The sequence below is a fragment of the Nanorana parkeri genome, unplaced genomic scaffold, assembly GCF_000935625.1.
Source record: "Nanorana parkeri isolate BGI_ZX_2015 unplaced genomic scaffold, ASM93562v1 scaffold144, whole genome shotgun sequence".
Lineage (NCBI taxonomy): Eukaryota > Metazoa > Chordata > Amphibia > Anura > Dicroglossidae > Nanorana > Nanorana parkeri.
In genome coordinates this window covers 411,949-427,394 of record NW_017306412.1, presented here as the reverse complement: position 1 = coordinate 427,394, position 15,446 = coordinate 411,949, and the positions used below count along the sequence as shown (strand labels likewise).

The 15,446-nt window shown below is 40.5% G+C and overlaps 1 protein-coding gene across 5 annotated transcripts in view; it reads right to left on the bottom strand.

Moving 5' to 3' along the window:
• STRN3 (striatin 3) overlaps positions 1-15,446 on the bottom strand; it is a 56,412-nt gene that overhangs the window by 20,631 nt on the left and 20,335 nt on the right. For 4 of the 5 annotated variants that reach the window (XM_018554165.1, XM_018554168.1, XM_018554167.1 and 1 more), the window contains exons 4-7: positions 14,124-14,205; positions 11,956-12,135; positions 9,285-9,417; positions 390-525 (exon numbers count right to left, since the gene is read on the bottom strand). In XM_018554165.1, coding sequence (XP_018409667.1) covers positions 390-525; positions 9,285-9,417; positions 11,956-12,135; positions 14,124-14,205 — 531 coding nt within the window. Of the gene's footprint in view, positions 1-389; positions 526-4,837; positions 4,862-9,284; positions 9,418-11,955; positions 12,136-14,123; positions 14,206-15,446 lie in introns of all 5 variants that reach the window. The other variant, XM_018554166.1, reaches the window with a different exon arrangement.

Genomic DNA, 15,446 nt, shown 5'->3' with positions numbered 1-15,446 from the left:
GGGCCCTCAATCAGATTACTCAGAATGAAATTTTTCCTTAAAAATTGTGGAATAAAAAGTTAATTTAAGGATAAAATAGTAACCAAGACCTGGAAAAAGAAGGGAAAATGCTTGGTAAAGACCCTGTACAGTAAAAAAGCCTTTTCTAAACAGCTAATGAGGCTGGGTCAGCAGAAATCCTATTAAGCAGTATTTACCTAGGGCAAAAAGAGTGACAAGTAATCACTTATTCTTCAAAGATTGCATTGGCCAACATTTTTGCGAGTCGGCATAAGGCAGCATTGTCCATGCTGCAGATTCCCTTCATCTAGCTCAAGTTTTTATGCCAAATTGTCAATCAGTTTTAGATAACCAGGAATTAAAGGGAAGGCTGACAGTGCTCGTCTTACCCCACTCAGTGCCATCTCCTGAACTCCTTGCTTCACCTGCTCCTTCTCCATCTTCTGCTGTCACAAGGAAGTCAAATTCTTTCAGTGCTTCTTCTGTATCTTCAGCAAGTTCAGCAGCTAAACCTTCATTTCCAATCTGTGAACAAGAGCAGAAACATTAAGTGTGAATGCATCCCATGCAAGGCTATACATCTACATATAGAGCATTGTGTACATGAGAATATGCACTCCTTTTTATATTGCCTCCCACTAAAGGGTATGAAAACCCCAACAATAAACTCTACTCATTTTGTTCCTTTTAAAGTGTTTTGTTATTATCTGTTTGATAAGTGCAAAATATAACATTTGATCTTGCTAGAAATCTTGCGAGCTCATAACAATCTGCACAGGAAGTTATCAGGTAGACTGATTGCATCTCTGTGGACTACAGAACACCCCCCCCCCCCTATATAATGGAGCGGAGTAGATCGGTGTAGCCCTATCTTGTTTCTGTTGTCCTGTTACAGTATGGTAAGTGAACATTGTCATCCTTGAACCGAAACTGTGTACCAGACAGAATCATCAGGTGGAAAATGAAGCGTGAATAAAGAAAACTAATGCAGCCACCACATCTAAGGACTGGTCTACTGCAATATATTACATTTATAACATAATACAATTGAATACATTTTTAGTTTTGGGCTTAGATACACTAACATTTTTTCCAACTAGGCTATCCAAGCTAGTTCCTTTCACTGCCACAGATGCCTTTACACCTTCCGTCGTAAACAGACATGTACATTCTTTCTGCAGGTTGTCTTGTTACAAATGGTCCTGACCGGCTAAGAAGTCTATGGCAGGTGTCATCAGGGAGAGTGGACAACCATTGACATCTGCTCTCTGAAGTGAATAAAGCTGGAAGCGACAAGTTTTTCGTCACTACTGGTTTCAGCGCCATCATTCCCCTGTTGCTGTGGCTGAGGGAGGAGCTAATCAAGTACAATCTGTGGTTGATCAGCTTCAATGTATTGCAGAGGTAATATTAGGGGTCTAATAGACCCCTAATCTGTCCTTAAAGAGAACCTGTTACTTCCAGTGTGCTATCACATAAGGAGAATTATGGGGCGAGTTGAGTGAATTACACTCAACCGCATAATTAGAGCCGACGCGTGACACAAGCTGTCGCACGTCGGCTCTATTGATCGTGAAATGAGAGATAAATTACCGCCGATTGCTCAGTTCCTGATCAACTCCCTGCAGAGAGCAGTGACTATAATCTCAATACAAATGAGTAAACTAAGCATGAGGTTGTAGTCCATCACGAAAGCGAGCTTGGAGTGGTGGCTACTTAACAACACACACAGTGAACATGGGGAACAAAAATAGCCACCCTCCAGAAGGAGGAAGGACAGTATCAGAGATGATTTGAGGCTCTACAGCCGAGTGATACACAAATAAGATACATTTTTGGTAATAGTTGAGGTACTTGAATGCTTTTTTAAGATTTAACTCCTTAGTGTAGTGTCACTTTAAGGCTCAATCACACCCAGGTCCCTTATTCTGTAGAGACCAGCTAGAACACATTCTCTCCCAAAATAGCCACCAGAGTCCACAGATATACATGTATTCCCTGCACTCTAAATCCCCTGGCTATCCATTAATGCTGTCTTTCAGGAGAGGTTTAACACAAAAGGATTGTGACGTACATGTGCACAAAAGTAGACCAGAATTAGACATTAAAATCCAGTGTTTTAAAATGGGAGCAAATGATTATAGCATTGCGGTATTTAGGGAGCACTGGCAGTGACTGGGCTTAGGAGGGGAAAGAAGGATGGTTAAGGAGGCCGATGGTGTGAGGAAGCTGAACGACTGGGTTAAAAAATGAACGAGAAGGATACGAGATTAAACTGACTGAATGACTACAGCGTGCATGAGAAGGCTTAGTGACTGGAGAAATTAGAAGTTTGTGAGGAGGACCGGACGGTGGTTTAGAGGACTGAATGAGCAATGCTGAGGGAAGTCCTAAAAAAGGACATCAGATGTAAAGATATTATATGTTTATTGCCAGATAAACCGAAGAGCCAGTAAGCCAGCTAGTGTACCCTGGCATCAAAAAAGTGGGTTCCAGCTACCAGACTGGACAAGCACCTAAATTATTTGTCCACTATGTGCCAATTTCATTTCCGTTTTTATGTTTTCAGTTTCAAGGTTTATCAAATGACTCAAAATAAAAAAAATGTACTTCTGCTACTTGCTTCCCTTTGAAATTTTGCTATATAATAAGTGCAAAAATACCAGCTGATGATGCCAAAACTCCATGTTTGTCTTGTGCACTCTGTAAAATTACCTTGTGCAATCTCATCAGCCCTGTCCAATGTACAGTGCTTCTATGAACAACCTACCTCCTGTCCTAGGGTAACAATGCTGCCCCAGGCAGGTACTGTTACCTAAGGAGAGGAATTCTGTTACTGGCCGGATAATCAAACTAAAACTGGAGAAAAAAAAAAAAGCCTGAAAGAAAAACATTGCTGCCACCATCTCTATGGATTGGTAAACTGCAATATATTACATTTTGGTTCTTGAATTTAGATGCACTTTAAAGGCTAGCTACTAATCACATCCATTAAAAATAAAGCTAATTTTACTGACAGATTCCGTTACAAAATAGCCTATTTAATAGACTGCCTCCAAAAAATATGCTTAGAGGAAGTGAGCAACCTGCTACGCTAGAACAGAACATAAAATAAATCCTAATAAGTTTTCTCCCCATCTGCGTCACTAGAGTTAATGAGATGCTGCCTTTGAGGCTTAAAAGTCTAAATTGTGCACAGTTCATATGCAAAAAGACAGACATCCAACTTAATAAACTACAGTGATCTCCAAAACCCAAGGAAAAGCCTACAGCTTACCAGCGGTACAGTAACTTTACCCACATCTCATAGAACAAAGGCTAAATCATAAAATGGAGACTAGGGGAATTTCCAGCATCTTTATCAAATGCTACACTGTAATTCCCACATGTGCACAGCAGCATGTTAAATTGTATTTTCAATAAGATTTATAATCCCTTTCAGGTCTTCATTGTTGCCTACACCCCCTCTGGGTCAATTCGCCCTCTTTATTAGTTCTGGTGACCTTTGTCATGAAGACAGAAAGTCCTTTGGAGACCCTAGTTTCTGTGACAACTTTCTAAGAGGGGTATTTCCCTCATGTGGAGAGATTTTCATTTACTGTTACAACAACATCGGAAGTGCAGAAAACCTGCCCAAATGGACATAGTAAAAATTGGATTTTTGTATTTCCCTGTAAAAACTTTGTCATTCAGCCCATTGAGGAACTAAAGACGTATTATACAGTCAGATTATACTGCTGCCTCCAGAAGGATAGGATACCGGCAAACAAAAAAAAATGTATGGGCCAGCCCAGAATAACCCTTCCTCTACCCAGCATGCTTTGGCTTGTAAATACAGAGGGTTGGGATCTGACCCTCAACGGACTCCAAGAAAAGGATTTTACAGTAAGGAAGAAAAAAAAAAGGGATGCGCAAAATGAACAGCAGCTAAGTGCCCTACCTGATATGGGAACCTACCAAAATGACCAGAGGGAGGCATGGAAATTCACCCTGATGCCAAAGACAAAATGGACACCAGAGAGGAATGGGATCAGTACAGAATGGAGTACCGCCAAGCACAACCCACCAAGGGGTATAACAAACACACACACAAAAAACAAAAGCAAAGCAGCAGCACCCATGTAAAGGTGCCCATACACCTTACAATTATCTGCAGATTTTCTGTGGTCAGATGGAAAAAGTGCAACAGATTGGCCCAGGTGGAGATTCCTCCATCCACACAGTTAAGTGTAGATGGAGGAATCTGTTGGAACCTTTTCCATCTGATCACAGAAAATCTGCCGATAATTGTAAGGTGTATGGCCAGCTTTACAAGGGACTCCTGTCTTATCAGGACAGCTGAATTGAATCTGAAACAGAGAAAAGCTCCAGAAATATCCTCACAATTTTGCAAATCAAGGAAGGGGGGCCTAAGCCCAGGTGGACAGGTCCAACAAGGTTTTTAAGGCATTCCCTGTGAATGTTAGGATATCTGCAGCAGGAGATTTGTTTATTCTACTTGCAGACAGCCCAGGGCATCCCTTTCTGACATCCTTCCACGAAGGTTCCAAGACTCACTTTGGCGCATGAATCTCTTCTTTATGTCTGGAAACTACCAGTAAAGAACTGGCATTCAGAAAACCACCCTTACTGAGAGAAGTGCAGAGACAACTTAATATGCACTTATCTAGAAGTGGAACCAAACTGCCTCACCCGACGCAGGAGGTACTCCTGTTAGTCTCTGCGGTGAAGACACACCGATACTCAGATGGTATCTAGCGGTGTCCAAACCCGGAAACTCAACCAAAGAGATCCTGCAGGGTAAAAAAAAAAAACAACCTGTTCTAGGAGTCCAAACTGTAGAACTGGAGACAATATTTCTCTGATAAGAGGAACCTCCCGAGATGGGGAGAGGGGTCCTTTTTAGTTGTCTGATCCTAATCCTAATAGGCAGACTCACATGTCTGTTCAAACATGAAACCCACTACAGAAGAGTAAGGGATCTGAGGTAGACTAAAAAGAAATGGTAGAGGAGGAAGTAGCATGGAGGGGATTGTCCTTCAAAACCCAAATGCTCCGGCATGGGTAGCCCCATGCATAACATACCATGATTCCCCAGACCAAAACACTATGCCGAGTAACATCGCCTACAGGGGACTGACAGTTTCCAGAGCCATTAACCAAAGAGACTAGACCCTTATGAAGCTTGTAGGCCAGGGGTAGGCAGCCGTCACACCCCAGCGTGGGGAAACTACAAATACAATGAGGCATTGCAAGACTGTCAACTGCATGCATGAAATGATATGTAGCTTCACCACAGCTGGAGTGCCGAGGTAGACTATCCATGTTGAAGGCAAGTAGTCCAGCAGGGACCCACGGTGACTGCCCTCTTCACAGGAGGCTGTCTGAGTGTCGCACGATAGCGATACCAAAAGATGGCACTAGGGAAGACACTAGAGCCAACACTCTGAGGACTACTAGGTCAAGGGTCGAAGATTCAGAGCACCTTTGGGCAGGGCACAACCATTGCTGATCCAAGTTGACTGAATCAGTGGGTCCCCCAGGAGAAGGAAAGGGTTGACGACAAGGATGGGTATGAGATACCACTAAGTACATCATACCTAGCTGGGATACAGCTCCTAAAGTTGTGCTGACATACAGAGGGAGACCCCTTCTGTGTCTAGAAACAGACAAGTTGTGACAGCAGTGATGCAACTTGTTTAGGGTACAAGGCAAGGCTTCAGGTATTCTAAACCCAGACAGATGGTAGCCGTTAAGGTTCTGAAGGCCAGATATGATCACTGTAGACAGGCACTAGGAAGAGACTGGAGATTAGGGTTCCATGTGGCCATCAGAACAGGGCCTAGAAAGCACCTAACATGGAACCCCAGGATGCTGGTATGGGGAAAGGCAGATCCAGAGGCATTGCTGGGAATAGGAGGGCGTAAACCTGGGCTAGCCTTCAGATTTTTTTTTTCTTTGTACAATCTTCCTATAACCTGACAGTATAAGACTTCGTGTGGCTGTCAATGGATGAGAAAGAAAAATAAACTGACAGGGGTTCTAAACCCTGCTCTACTTTATCCAGTGCGAGAAATTACAACAAAAGCAAAAAAGGTTATTTTTAGTACTGGCTTGTGTGTAGAGAGTGAGGGGAAATCTCCAACAGAAGTGCAGACAGCTATAAAAGCCTGAAAGAGGAATCAAGCCTTCTGCACATTACTGGCGGTTTGTGTCTGCTCTGAAGAGATTTCCCCTCACTCAGCTAAATTTCATATTCACAGACAATCATTCCCCAGTGTAAAATGTAAACACAAAAGTAAACAAGCAAACTATAATGTTCTAGCAGAAGGATTCTGCATTAGTACAGGCTTTTCAGACTTGGCCAGAGGATTTAGCAGTCTAAAAACCAGAATAAAACGAATGTGGACACAATTTCCTCGAGCTTTCAATGACTGATGGCCATGCAGACAATAAAGCATAGCTCTCTATAGCTAGTTTCTTGTGTTTAGCACAGGGGAATCTACAATTCTATATTTCTCTTCTGTACAATTCATATGCACATTTCGGGGCTGTGGATGCCGCGAGTTCCTCTGTTTCGGCATGGAACTGAGCAAATTAGCTATTTGAATGTACAGTCAACATATAAAATGTTTTAAAAAAAAGTCTCATAAAATTGTATTTTCTAGTAAGTGAATATATAAACTATAGAAAGTTTACACATATCATCAGTCACACATTTTTGCATATTGCCAAACTAGACATAGTTAAAAAAAAAAAAAATAGAATGCTCAATCTTTTTTTTATTACCACTAGGAAACAGTATTATTTTTTTTTTTATCTGCCAATATTTTATCTTTATCACAAAAACCTCATAGCACATCGCAATTTTCACTAGTTAGAAGCAATGGCATTTTAAACCTGAGAGGTACATACATAATACTGCAAAAGGAAAACGTGTGTATGTCTTTTTTCTATGTGGTTTTACAATGGGAACACAGAGTAGGAACAGGTAATAAACATAAAGTAGGTGTTATCTCAATTTGACTGCGAACGTGGAAATACACTTTAAAGGCCAGCACTTTGATCTTATATGAATGACCGAGTAAATACAAATTATACAATATTACCGTATATGCCGACGTATAAAACGGGATTTTAGACCCAAAAACACTGCCTGAAAATCAGGGGTCGTCTTATACGCCGGATATACTGTTCGTATGTGGTACGAATAGCGCGGTATACTGTATGTAGCTTTGGCTACATACAGTATACCGCGCTGAGCCAATCACGGCAGGCTTTGTATGCATTAATAAAAAGCCTGTACTAATGAATACAAAGCCTGCCATGATTGGCTCAGCACGGTATACTGTATGTAGCTGAAGGACGGAACCCGGAAAAATGGAGGACACGGTAAGAGACTGGAATCCCGAGTGTGGCTCGGGGTTACCACTTTTGGTACTGAAAATTAACCCCGAGCCAGACTCGGGAATACCGCCATGGAGGCAATGAAACATTATTTTGGGCTATACTCGTCTTATACGAAGAGTATAGCCCAAAACCTATATTTTAACACAAAAAGTAGGGGGTCGTCTTATACGCCGGCAAATACGGTACTTTACATCTCTGAATTACGCTTCTGAGCAGGGTTCACAGTTTGATAGCAGACACTAGACACACTGTTGCACTACTCGGTAAGTCCCAGCTGTCATTTGAAAGGACACTGCCACTAAGAGCAGTAGGGCAATGGACAGGGCATACTACCTGCGACTTGTGTGCTTCTTTGACGTTTTTGAGGGTCTACTTAGGGTGTCCAAAGTATGCAACAGGTTAAAAAAGGCAATTTTTAGTCAAAGTAAATGACATATCGCACCATGTAAAAAAAAAAAAAAATCATGATCATGTTTTAGACAACTGATTGTTATGTGTTTGGCTCTGGTGAGCTGAGTGAGTACTCTGAGTGCTTTACTTTAAAATAACAATGTGCTTCCCCCAAGTTGGGAGTCATACTTGTTCAGTGTGTCACTGCATGCACATCAACATCTTACGTTGCACATAAGCATGCATGGTGTTAAAGCAACCCATTCATTTTGAATGGTTTCCAACACACCCGAGCGTGGCCAAAACTGCACCTAACCTATATGTTAGCTTGGGAACAGGACCTGGAAACGGTTATTCCACTGGATGTCTGGCATCAATGTTGTTCCCGTGTGTCATCGGGTTTATTCAATATTTCACTAATAGAAGCTAATTATAAGGTGTTATCTAGGTGGTATATGGTTCCTGCCAGACTAGCGAGAATATACCCAGAGGTTTCTCCTCATTGTTTTCAGGGATGTGTTCACCCGGGCACGGTGTATCACATATGGTGGGAATGCCCTAGATTGAGACACTTTTGGAACCGGCTTTATGCTCTAATATTTAGGGTTTCTGGGGTGAGGATCCCACAAGATCCCCAATATGTGTTGCTGAATTGCCCGATTCCAGGACTGTCTAAAACTTATGATAAATTAATTACTTTCTTTTTGTTGGCAGCCAAAATAACCATAGCTAGGGCTAGGAAATTGGCAACAATTCAATTCCACTTGAAACTTCACAGCATCCTCCAAGATACTGAAAAATGCTTTGAATTGACCTGGACTCCCTGGATGTTATATACAGGGGTGCTGGAAACCGGGTAACTTCCATTGTACAATTTTTCTGGGTTTCAAGTTTAATGTTTAGGTAGATGTTGGGCTATCTGGTCGGGGACGGATCTACTCTTTTTGGACTCTTAAGCTGTTCTGTTTCTTTTAGTATCTTTTTCCTTTTCTTCTTTTTGTCTGTTTTTTCTTTCTTTAGGCTCGCACACGTGAGCCGTTTAGTACATTGATGTTTTTGACGGAAAGTCTTCTATGTATATAGATACGGAGGAGGTCATAGCAAATGTTTGCTTCATACACAGGTGGATCCCTATACCTGATATTCCTCTCAGATTGTTTTGATTTTGTTGATGGGGGATAATTTGGCAAGAGTAGGTGGATAGATATGTTCTGTTTCACAGAATTATTATGCATTGTGTGTATGGTTTCTAGTGATCCCCTCTTACTAGCTGACTATGCTAATGTGGAAGACTCTGAAACACAATTGTATGCTATACTGTTAGTGCATCATGTGCTATCTTATTGTTTTATACTATCTTAAAAATTTAATACAATACTTTTGAAAGTCAAAACTGCACCTAACCCTTTTTCAGGAACGCAGAGCAGTATGAACTGCTATAGCATAATGCAAAAACATAATGCAAAAAGGTGTCTTGAGCTTACTTTGTGTTTTTTGTTTAATCGTTGTTTCTCTTTCCCATCAGTGACGTCTTCTATAAGGTCTCCTTCATCCTCTTCATCGCTGTCCTCTGCACCTTCTAAGAAGTTGAAGGTTTCAAGGACATCACCTGAGTTCCTATAGGAAAGACCATAAATGTCACACCTGACAAAATGTACTTGTATGGGTAATGCTCCATCAGAAAAACATTACACACAATTGCAACTATATACATCTCAGGGATTGTAGCTTATGTTATAGAATACACTTTTATTTCTCTGCCTAAATAAGTAGAAAAAAAAAAAGAAGAAACCCAGGTAAAAAACTAAAGTAATGTGCAATTATATTATATAAAAAAAAATAAAAAAATGAATATATATCTAGGACAAGATATAAAAATGCAAAAATCATGCATTTCAAAGTTACCAAGGAGGTATATAGTACGCATGCACCGATACTGAGCATTTGAAACTCCCTTTGACCGGCAGTGCCACAAGGCAGCATGGCGCCATTTTCCAGCCAATCAGGAAGCTGGCTTCACGCTGCCTAGCAACACTGCAGGGGTAGCTTGGCTTCCTGATTGGTCAGGGATGCCGGTATCGACAAGCATCGATTAAAAAAAAATATATATATTGGTACTCGATACCAAAAAAACTGCATCGGTGCATCTCTAGTATATAGAGATGCATGGTCCTTCATTCTAGTATTATGCATGAAGAACTAAAAACTTCAGATCAGTAGTAATATGTCCATAAAAGTAATAGAATGTTGGAATCCAAGCATATCCAATAAATATACTAGAAAGAACAGAGAATATCTTCAAAACTAAATAAAACAAAATAGCATAAGGTGGTGAGCTGAACTCAAAACAAAAAAAGATAACATTTTCATTAAATGATGGAAATCAGGTAACCTTCTCTGCTTTATGTGGAGGAGTTCAACATACAGAAATGTCCCAGGCAGGTCTTTGCACTCTACTTTAAATGCAGCTGCTGGGGATTAATAATGTATTAAATGCAGGGGTGTGCAATTCCTATCGCCCGACGCACGGGACATGTAGTACCGGGCAGGTGTTAAATGTAAAGCAGGGGAGTCGCCAATCGTTATGTAAAAGGGACGTCAGAGCAGGGAAGATGGCCGCGGTCGTCACCTGATTTGGCGTTCGCGAACAGAAGCAAAATTTTGCCGAACTTCCTGATCGTGAATCGAATTGTTTGCGAGCAGAAGTGTTCGTGAACCGAGGTATTACTGTATTTTGCATTCGTGCATTTCCGGACCGGACAAAATGTGACATGCAGTATTTTTCTCTGTCCGGTCCGGAACGCGCACGTGAGAACTGTAGCCTATAAAACACATATGGATACATTGGGATGCAGGAGCGCACAGTTCTGGTCCGGACACAATCCGGAAGTCGTGTGAACAAGCCCTTAGTGTGTGGACTAGTACTTTGTACTGAGTGACAGCCATTTAGCAGTAAAGTATCTTTACAATATGTACAGCAGCACCACGCAGGTAATGGGTAAATTTATCATAATCAGTCTTTTATAAATGTCTCATATGGGATTAAAATAACAAAAGCCTGCAAATCATTTTAACTAGCATATGCAATAAACTGCATAAAGTACAATTGAGCAAAAAAGTTCATGAAGATAGAAAATGGATTGTTCAGGCTTGTTAATTTGTAGAATAAACCTAAGGAAAATTGGCAATGCTTAGACAGGAGATCTTAAATTGCAATTAAAATGCCTGTCTCAGGTAAACAACATCCTTCCATTCACTACAACTACTGAGTGTGGAGATAATCTTACAATACATACACAGCATGCATTAATCCCAAGGACAATGTAACCAGATACAAAATTATGTTGTTTTTTTTTGTTACAAGTCAAAGAACTGGAATGAAAAAAAGAATAAAACTGTTGTACTGACATTAAGATATGAACAATATTTCATTTAATTCCTTAAGGTTTACCTACTCTATTAGGAATTATCAGATTTCACATTGTGGTAACTGAGCAGCCGCATTTATAGCGGGTATGTGAACGAACAACTGTAGCCATGTATTAGGTTTCATTCTATATTATAAACTATTAACCAGATAGATGAAAGCATTTAAGGCCCATCCACACTGGATGTGTAGGGGCTGCACTGGCCGTTTTTTTCCCCACACAGCTGCAATGCAAGAAAATACAAGCTAATCAGCCTTGTTCCAGATGGTCTCAGGTCACACCACCAAGCTCGGGTTTTGTGCTCTGAATAAAAGTATGGCATGTAGTGCTTTTTTTTTTTCAGTGTAGTGTGACATGGTACAACCACATCACACCATGTGTCCATAGAACTTAATGAAATGTCACTCAATAAATTTCTAACAAAAAAATAACAGTGTGATGCGTCGTGATCAAGCGCACCAGCACAGTGCTCATAGACCCATAGTGCCATGGGCCCACAGACAGTTTTTTTATATGTCAAAAGCTTTTTCTCACTTTTTTTTGTTACAGATAAGGGATATAAACGCCTGTCTCCCTTCAACTGCAAAACATTTTTATTTTTAATTAGGAATACATGGCAAAAGTCTCGTAGAATAAAACTATATCTGCCAATAGACTTCTAAATAACACAAAAGCACACACACAGGTATCTGATGTAGCGCAGGAGCAAAACAGAGTTTAAGATTACCTTTTGTTTTCCTGTCCCTTTTGTTTCAGTGAAGAAGAGTCTCCTCCGTTGAGTATCTGTTCTAAGTTCTTTGTTTCAACAGAGCCATTTGGCTCTGAGCCTGAAAGTCCGAGCAGAGAGCGTACCCTTTGTGACCGAACATCTAATATTGTGTCTGTATAGCCAACCTCTTGGAGATACCTGCAGAAGAGAACACATTCAACCAACTCAGAAAATCCTTGGCTTTCCATAGCATTGCTATTGCACAGACACATCTGAATTTTATCCTATGTAAAAAAAGAAAAACAACAAAAAAACAAAAACAAACAAACTATAAAGCCAATATAAAAAATACCATGCTTATATCGGTTCTGTATTTTACTGAGAGAGAAAAGAAAAAATTGGATATATGGTCCCAAAATACTACGTGTAACACAGACCCAGAACACCAATTTTCCAAAGAGGAAATATCTAGAGTGTCATGGACATAGCATTAGGTTTTGCCTGCGTATATCAATGAATGGGATGTTCTTCCTCAGATATTAGGTACATAGCCTAATAATAGCCTACCTGTAATATTTCTGTAGCAGCTAAATATAGACAATTATTTTGATGGCGATTTAAACCGACATAGTAAACAGAAATGAACAGAAGCTATGACAAAGCAAAGTACGTTTCAGCATTAAAGCAAACCTATACTATATTTTTAGTGAGCACAGATCAAATACTACAATGTTTCCCTTAAAAGTAAGTAAACTTGATATGGTGGAATTTGGGGATCCAGTTTTCTGCAAATTAAGAGTGTTGAGCGTAGTGGAAAGCAGGAGGGGTTCATATTCAATCTCTTCTGCACAGGTATACAAAGCATTACATGACACTGTCTTTGCAAAGCAACACCCAGATCAAATAAAAAATGTACCACAAATATGTATAACAGGAGTACAGTTTGACAGCCTAGGGCATTTGTTTTCATCATGTCAATGCAAGCTGCTGGGTTATACAATATCTTGCTGGTGGACACTAGGTATTCTTTATAAATCTAATCATAAAGGCATGGCTCTAAAATTCAGAAATCTAGTAAAGAAAAAAAAAATTAAACTTGCATTCAAATAAACCTGTTGGGCTAGAAATATGGGTGCTGCCATTGCTCATAAGTTTTTTCTTAAAGCTTAGACAACAGGGTTGTCATACTTCTCCCTTCACTACTTGGCGAATCACTGATCTGAAACAAGCCCCGACACTTAACTAGCATCCCGTTTGCTTTGAGGCTGTGATTCACTAAGTAGTAAAGAAAGGATAACATTAACAGCCCGAGAGCACAAGCACGCACCTTCAAAGCAAGTTCTATCCTGACAAGTTCCTTATGGTAGACCGAAATGCATCACTTAGGGATACATTGTGCAATTTAATATTAGCAACCTACTAACACGGTACTTGCTGCCTGGATTTTTATTTAAAAGAGAAGGAAAGCCAAATACTTTTTGGGACACAGGAGTACGTTGACTAATGTACTCACAGCTGTGACCCAAAGTCAGCAGATAGTAGGCCAATACCTGCTATCTGCTGACAGCACAGAGCCACATCGCAATAGGGTAGGATCCCCACAATATGGTCAGCCAGCCATGCCCTTTTCTCTCTCTCCCATCAACTCCAGAGGGACAGAGAGGGTAACAGGGAATCATGGAGCAAGGACTGCTCTTTGCAGGAGAAGAGACAGAGAGCTGAGAGTTCATGTAATCGCTCTAACTGTTTTTTGTCTTAGAGCCGACGTGTGACAGCTGCAGTGTCCCATGCCGGCTCTAAGCAGCAGGGAGAGAATAATTTACTCCCCTCATACTTCTCCTTTAACAAAGTAAAGCACAATATTGCATTGACCTAAAGTAGCCAATCAGTCATACCTACAAAGGTTCTTATAGGTTGCTTCGCTTTGCATAAACTCATCCGTTAAACAGGTTTTCAAGTATTAAAGCAGCATAAACAAAATATCTTTCTCCCATATAACCGTTTAACTTCTTTCCTACTTCTGCGTGTATCGTAAATAGATCGTAAATAGATTTTCCCACTCTACATCCTGTCTACATAAAATGCTCATTGTCTTTCTAGCAGAAAACACCAGAACTCTGTGTTCCAACGAGTAATAGAGCGTATCTTCAGCAAACTCTGTCATGAAAGTATACACTTGTACTTACTGTCTTAAAAGCTGTCGCCCTTGCTTCCACGTCAGCTGACTATTCTGAGGTCCTGCAGGAATCTCGGAATCTTTGGTTTCTTCTGGAAGAAAACAGTAAACATACAGCCAGCGTGAACAAATGGATAGGAAGCCAAGCTTGGCTCAACAGCAATTTCAGTACTTATAAAGGCCACCACTGGACTTCATTACAGTGCAAAAGCCCATGAAGCCCTTCCAACCCTCAAACTGACAAAGCAGAAGTCCACGCTGACCCAGTAATAGGCGTCACCGAGACTCAAAAACACAAAAGACCTGCCACTGGAAAATAACTGTGTAATTCTTTATTCTGAAGTGATGTGATTTACTCAGGACCCACAAGGAAGCTATAATGCGTGTGGAGTAAGTAAAAAGCATATTAATCTGAACCGAACCCAAGGATTAGAGAATTAGGTGTCAAACATCAAAAGTTAATTGTATTATTCAAGAAGGTCTTTCCATTTTTGCTTCCTATATGCTTTTTACAATAATTTTCACCGCTACTACTATACAGGGTGCATGGCTGTGACAAGTCATTTATTTTGGTACGGAAAAGATTTGAAACTCTGGTGTTGAAAGCTACACTTCCTAGGGCTGTGGAATTTTGCTGCTTAAAGAGACCCTGTCAACAACTTAAAACAGATAAAAGCACAGAAAAATCAAGTATTCCAAATGCTTACTTGCATTTTTTTTACCTTTCTGTAAACAATTATTTATTCACTTGCACTCTGTCTTTGAACTTGCTAGCAAATGTAACTACTCCAGGAAGAGTCAATTCTGGACAACAACCCCCTCGCATGTTAAAGCTCCCTTTTCTTCTAGGAGCCCCTAATTACTGTTTGTGCTCCTGGACAGTGCAGCACTCATAAATCATTACATGAGCACCACATTGTCCACAAGAGAACGAGGAGGACAGGTGTGTTGAAAACAGCCTGCGGAACACTGCTGACAACATTCTCCCCAATTCCTCTTCACAGCATAGATACCGTCAAGGACCAGTTTAAAATAAAAGGTAAAACTTTAAAACAAAAAATGTACTGTAGCTATATACTATTCAGGGCTGCAACAACTAATCCATAACGATGATAATCAATAATGAGAACGATGCTACCCCGTTCCCCCCATAGCAGACCTGGAGAAGAAACACAGCAGGCAATGGGCGGGTTCAATAGCCAGCCTGCAATTGGCTATTGCAATTTGAAGTAGCTATATGGAAGTAGGTAGAAAATTAAAAAAAAAAAAGTTAAAACAATTAAAAATTAAAAATAACACCCCCCCCCCAAAAAAAAAAAGTTCCCCCATCTCC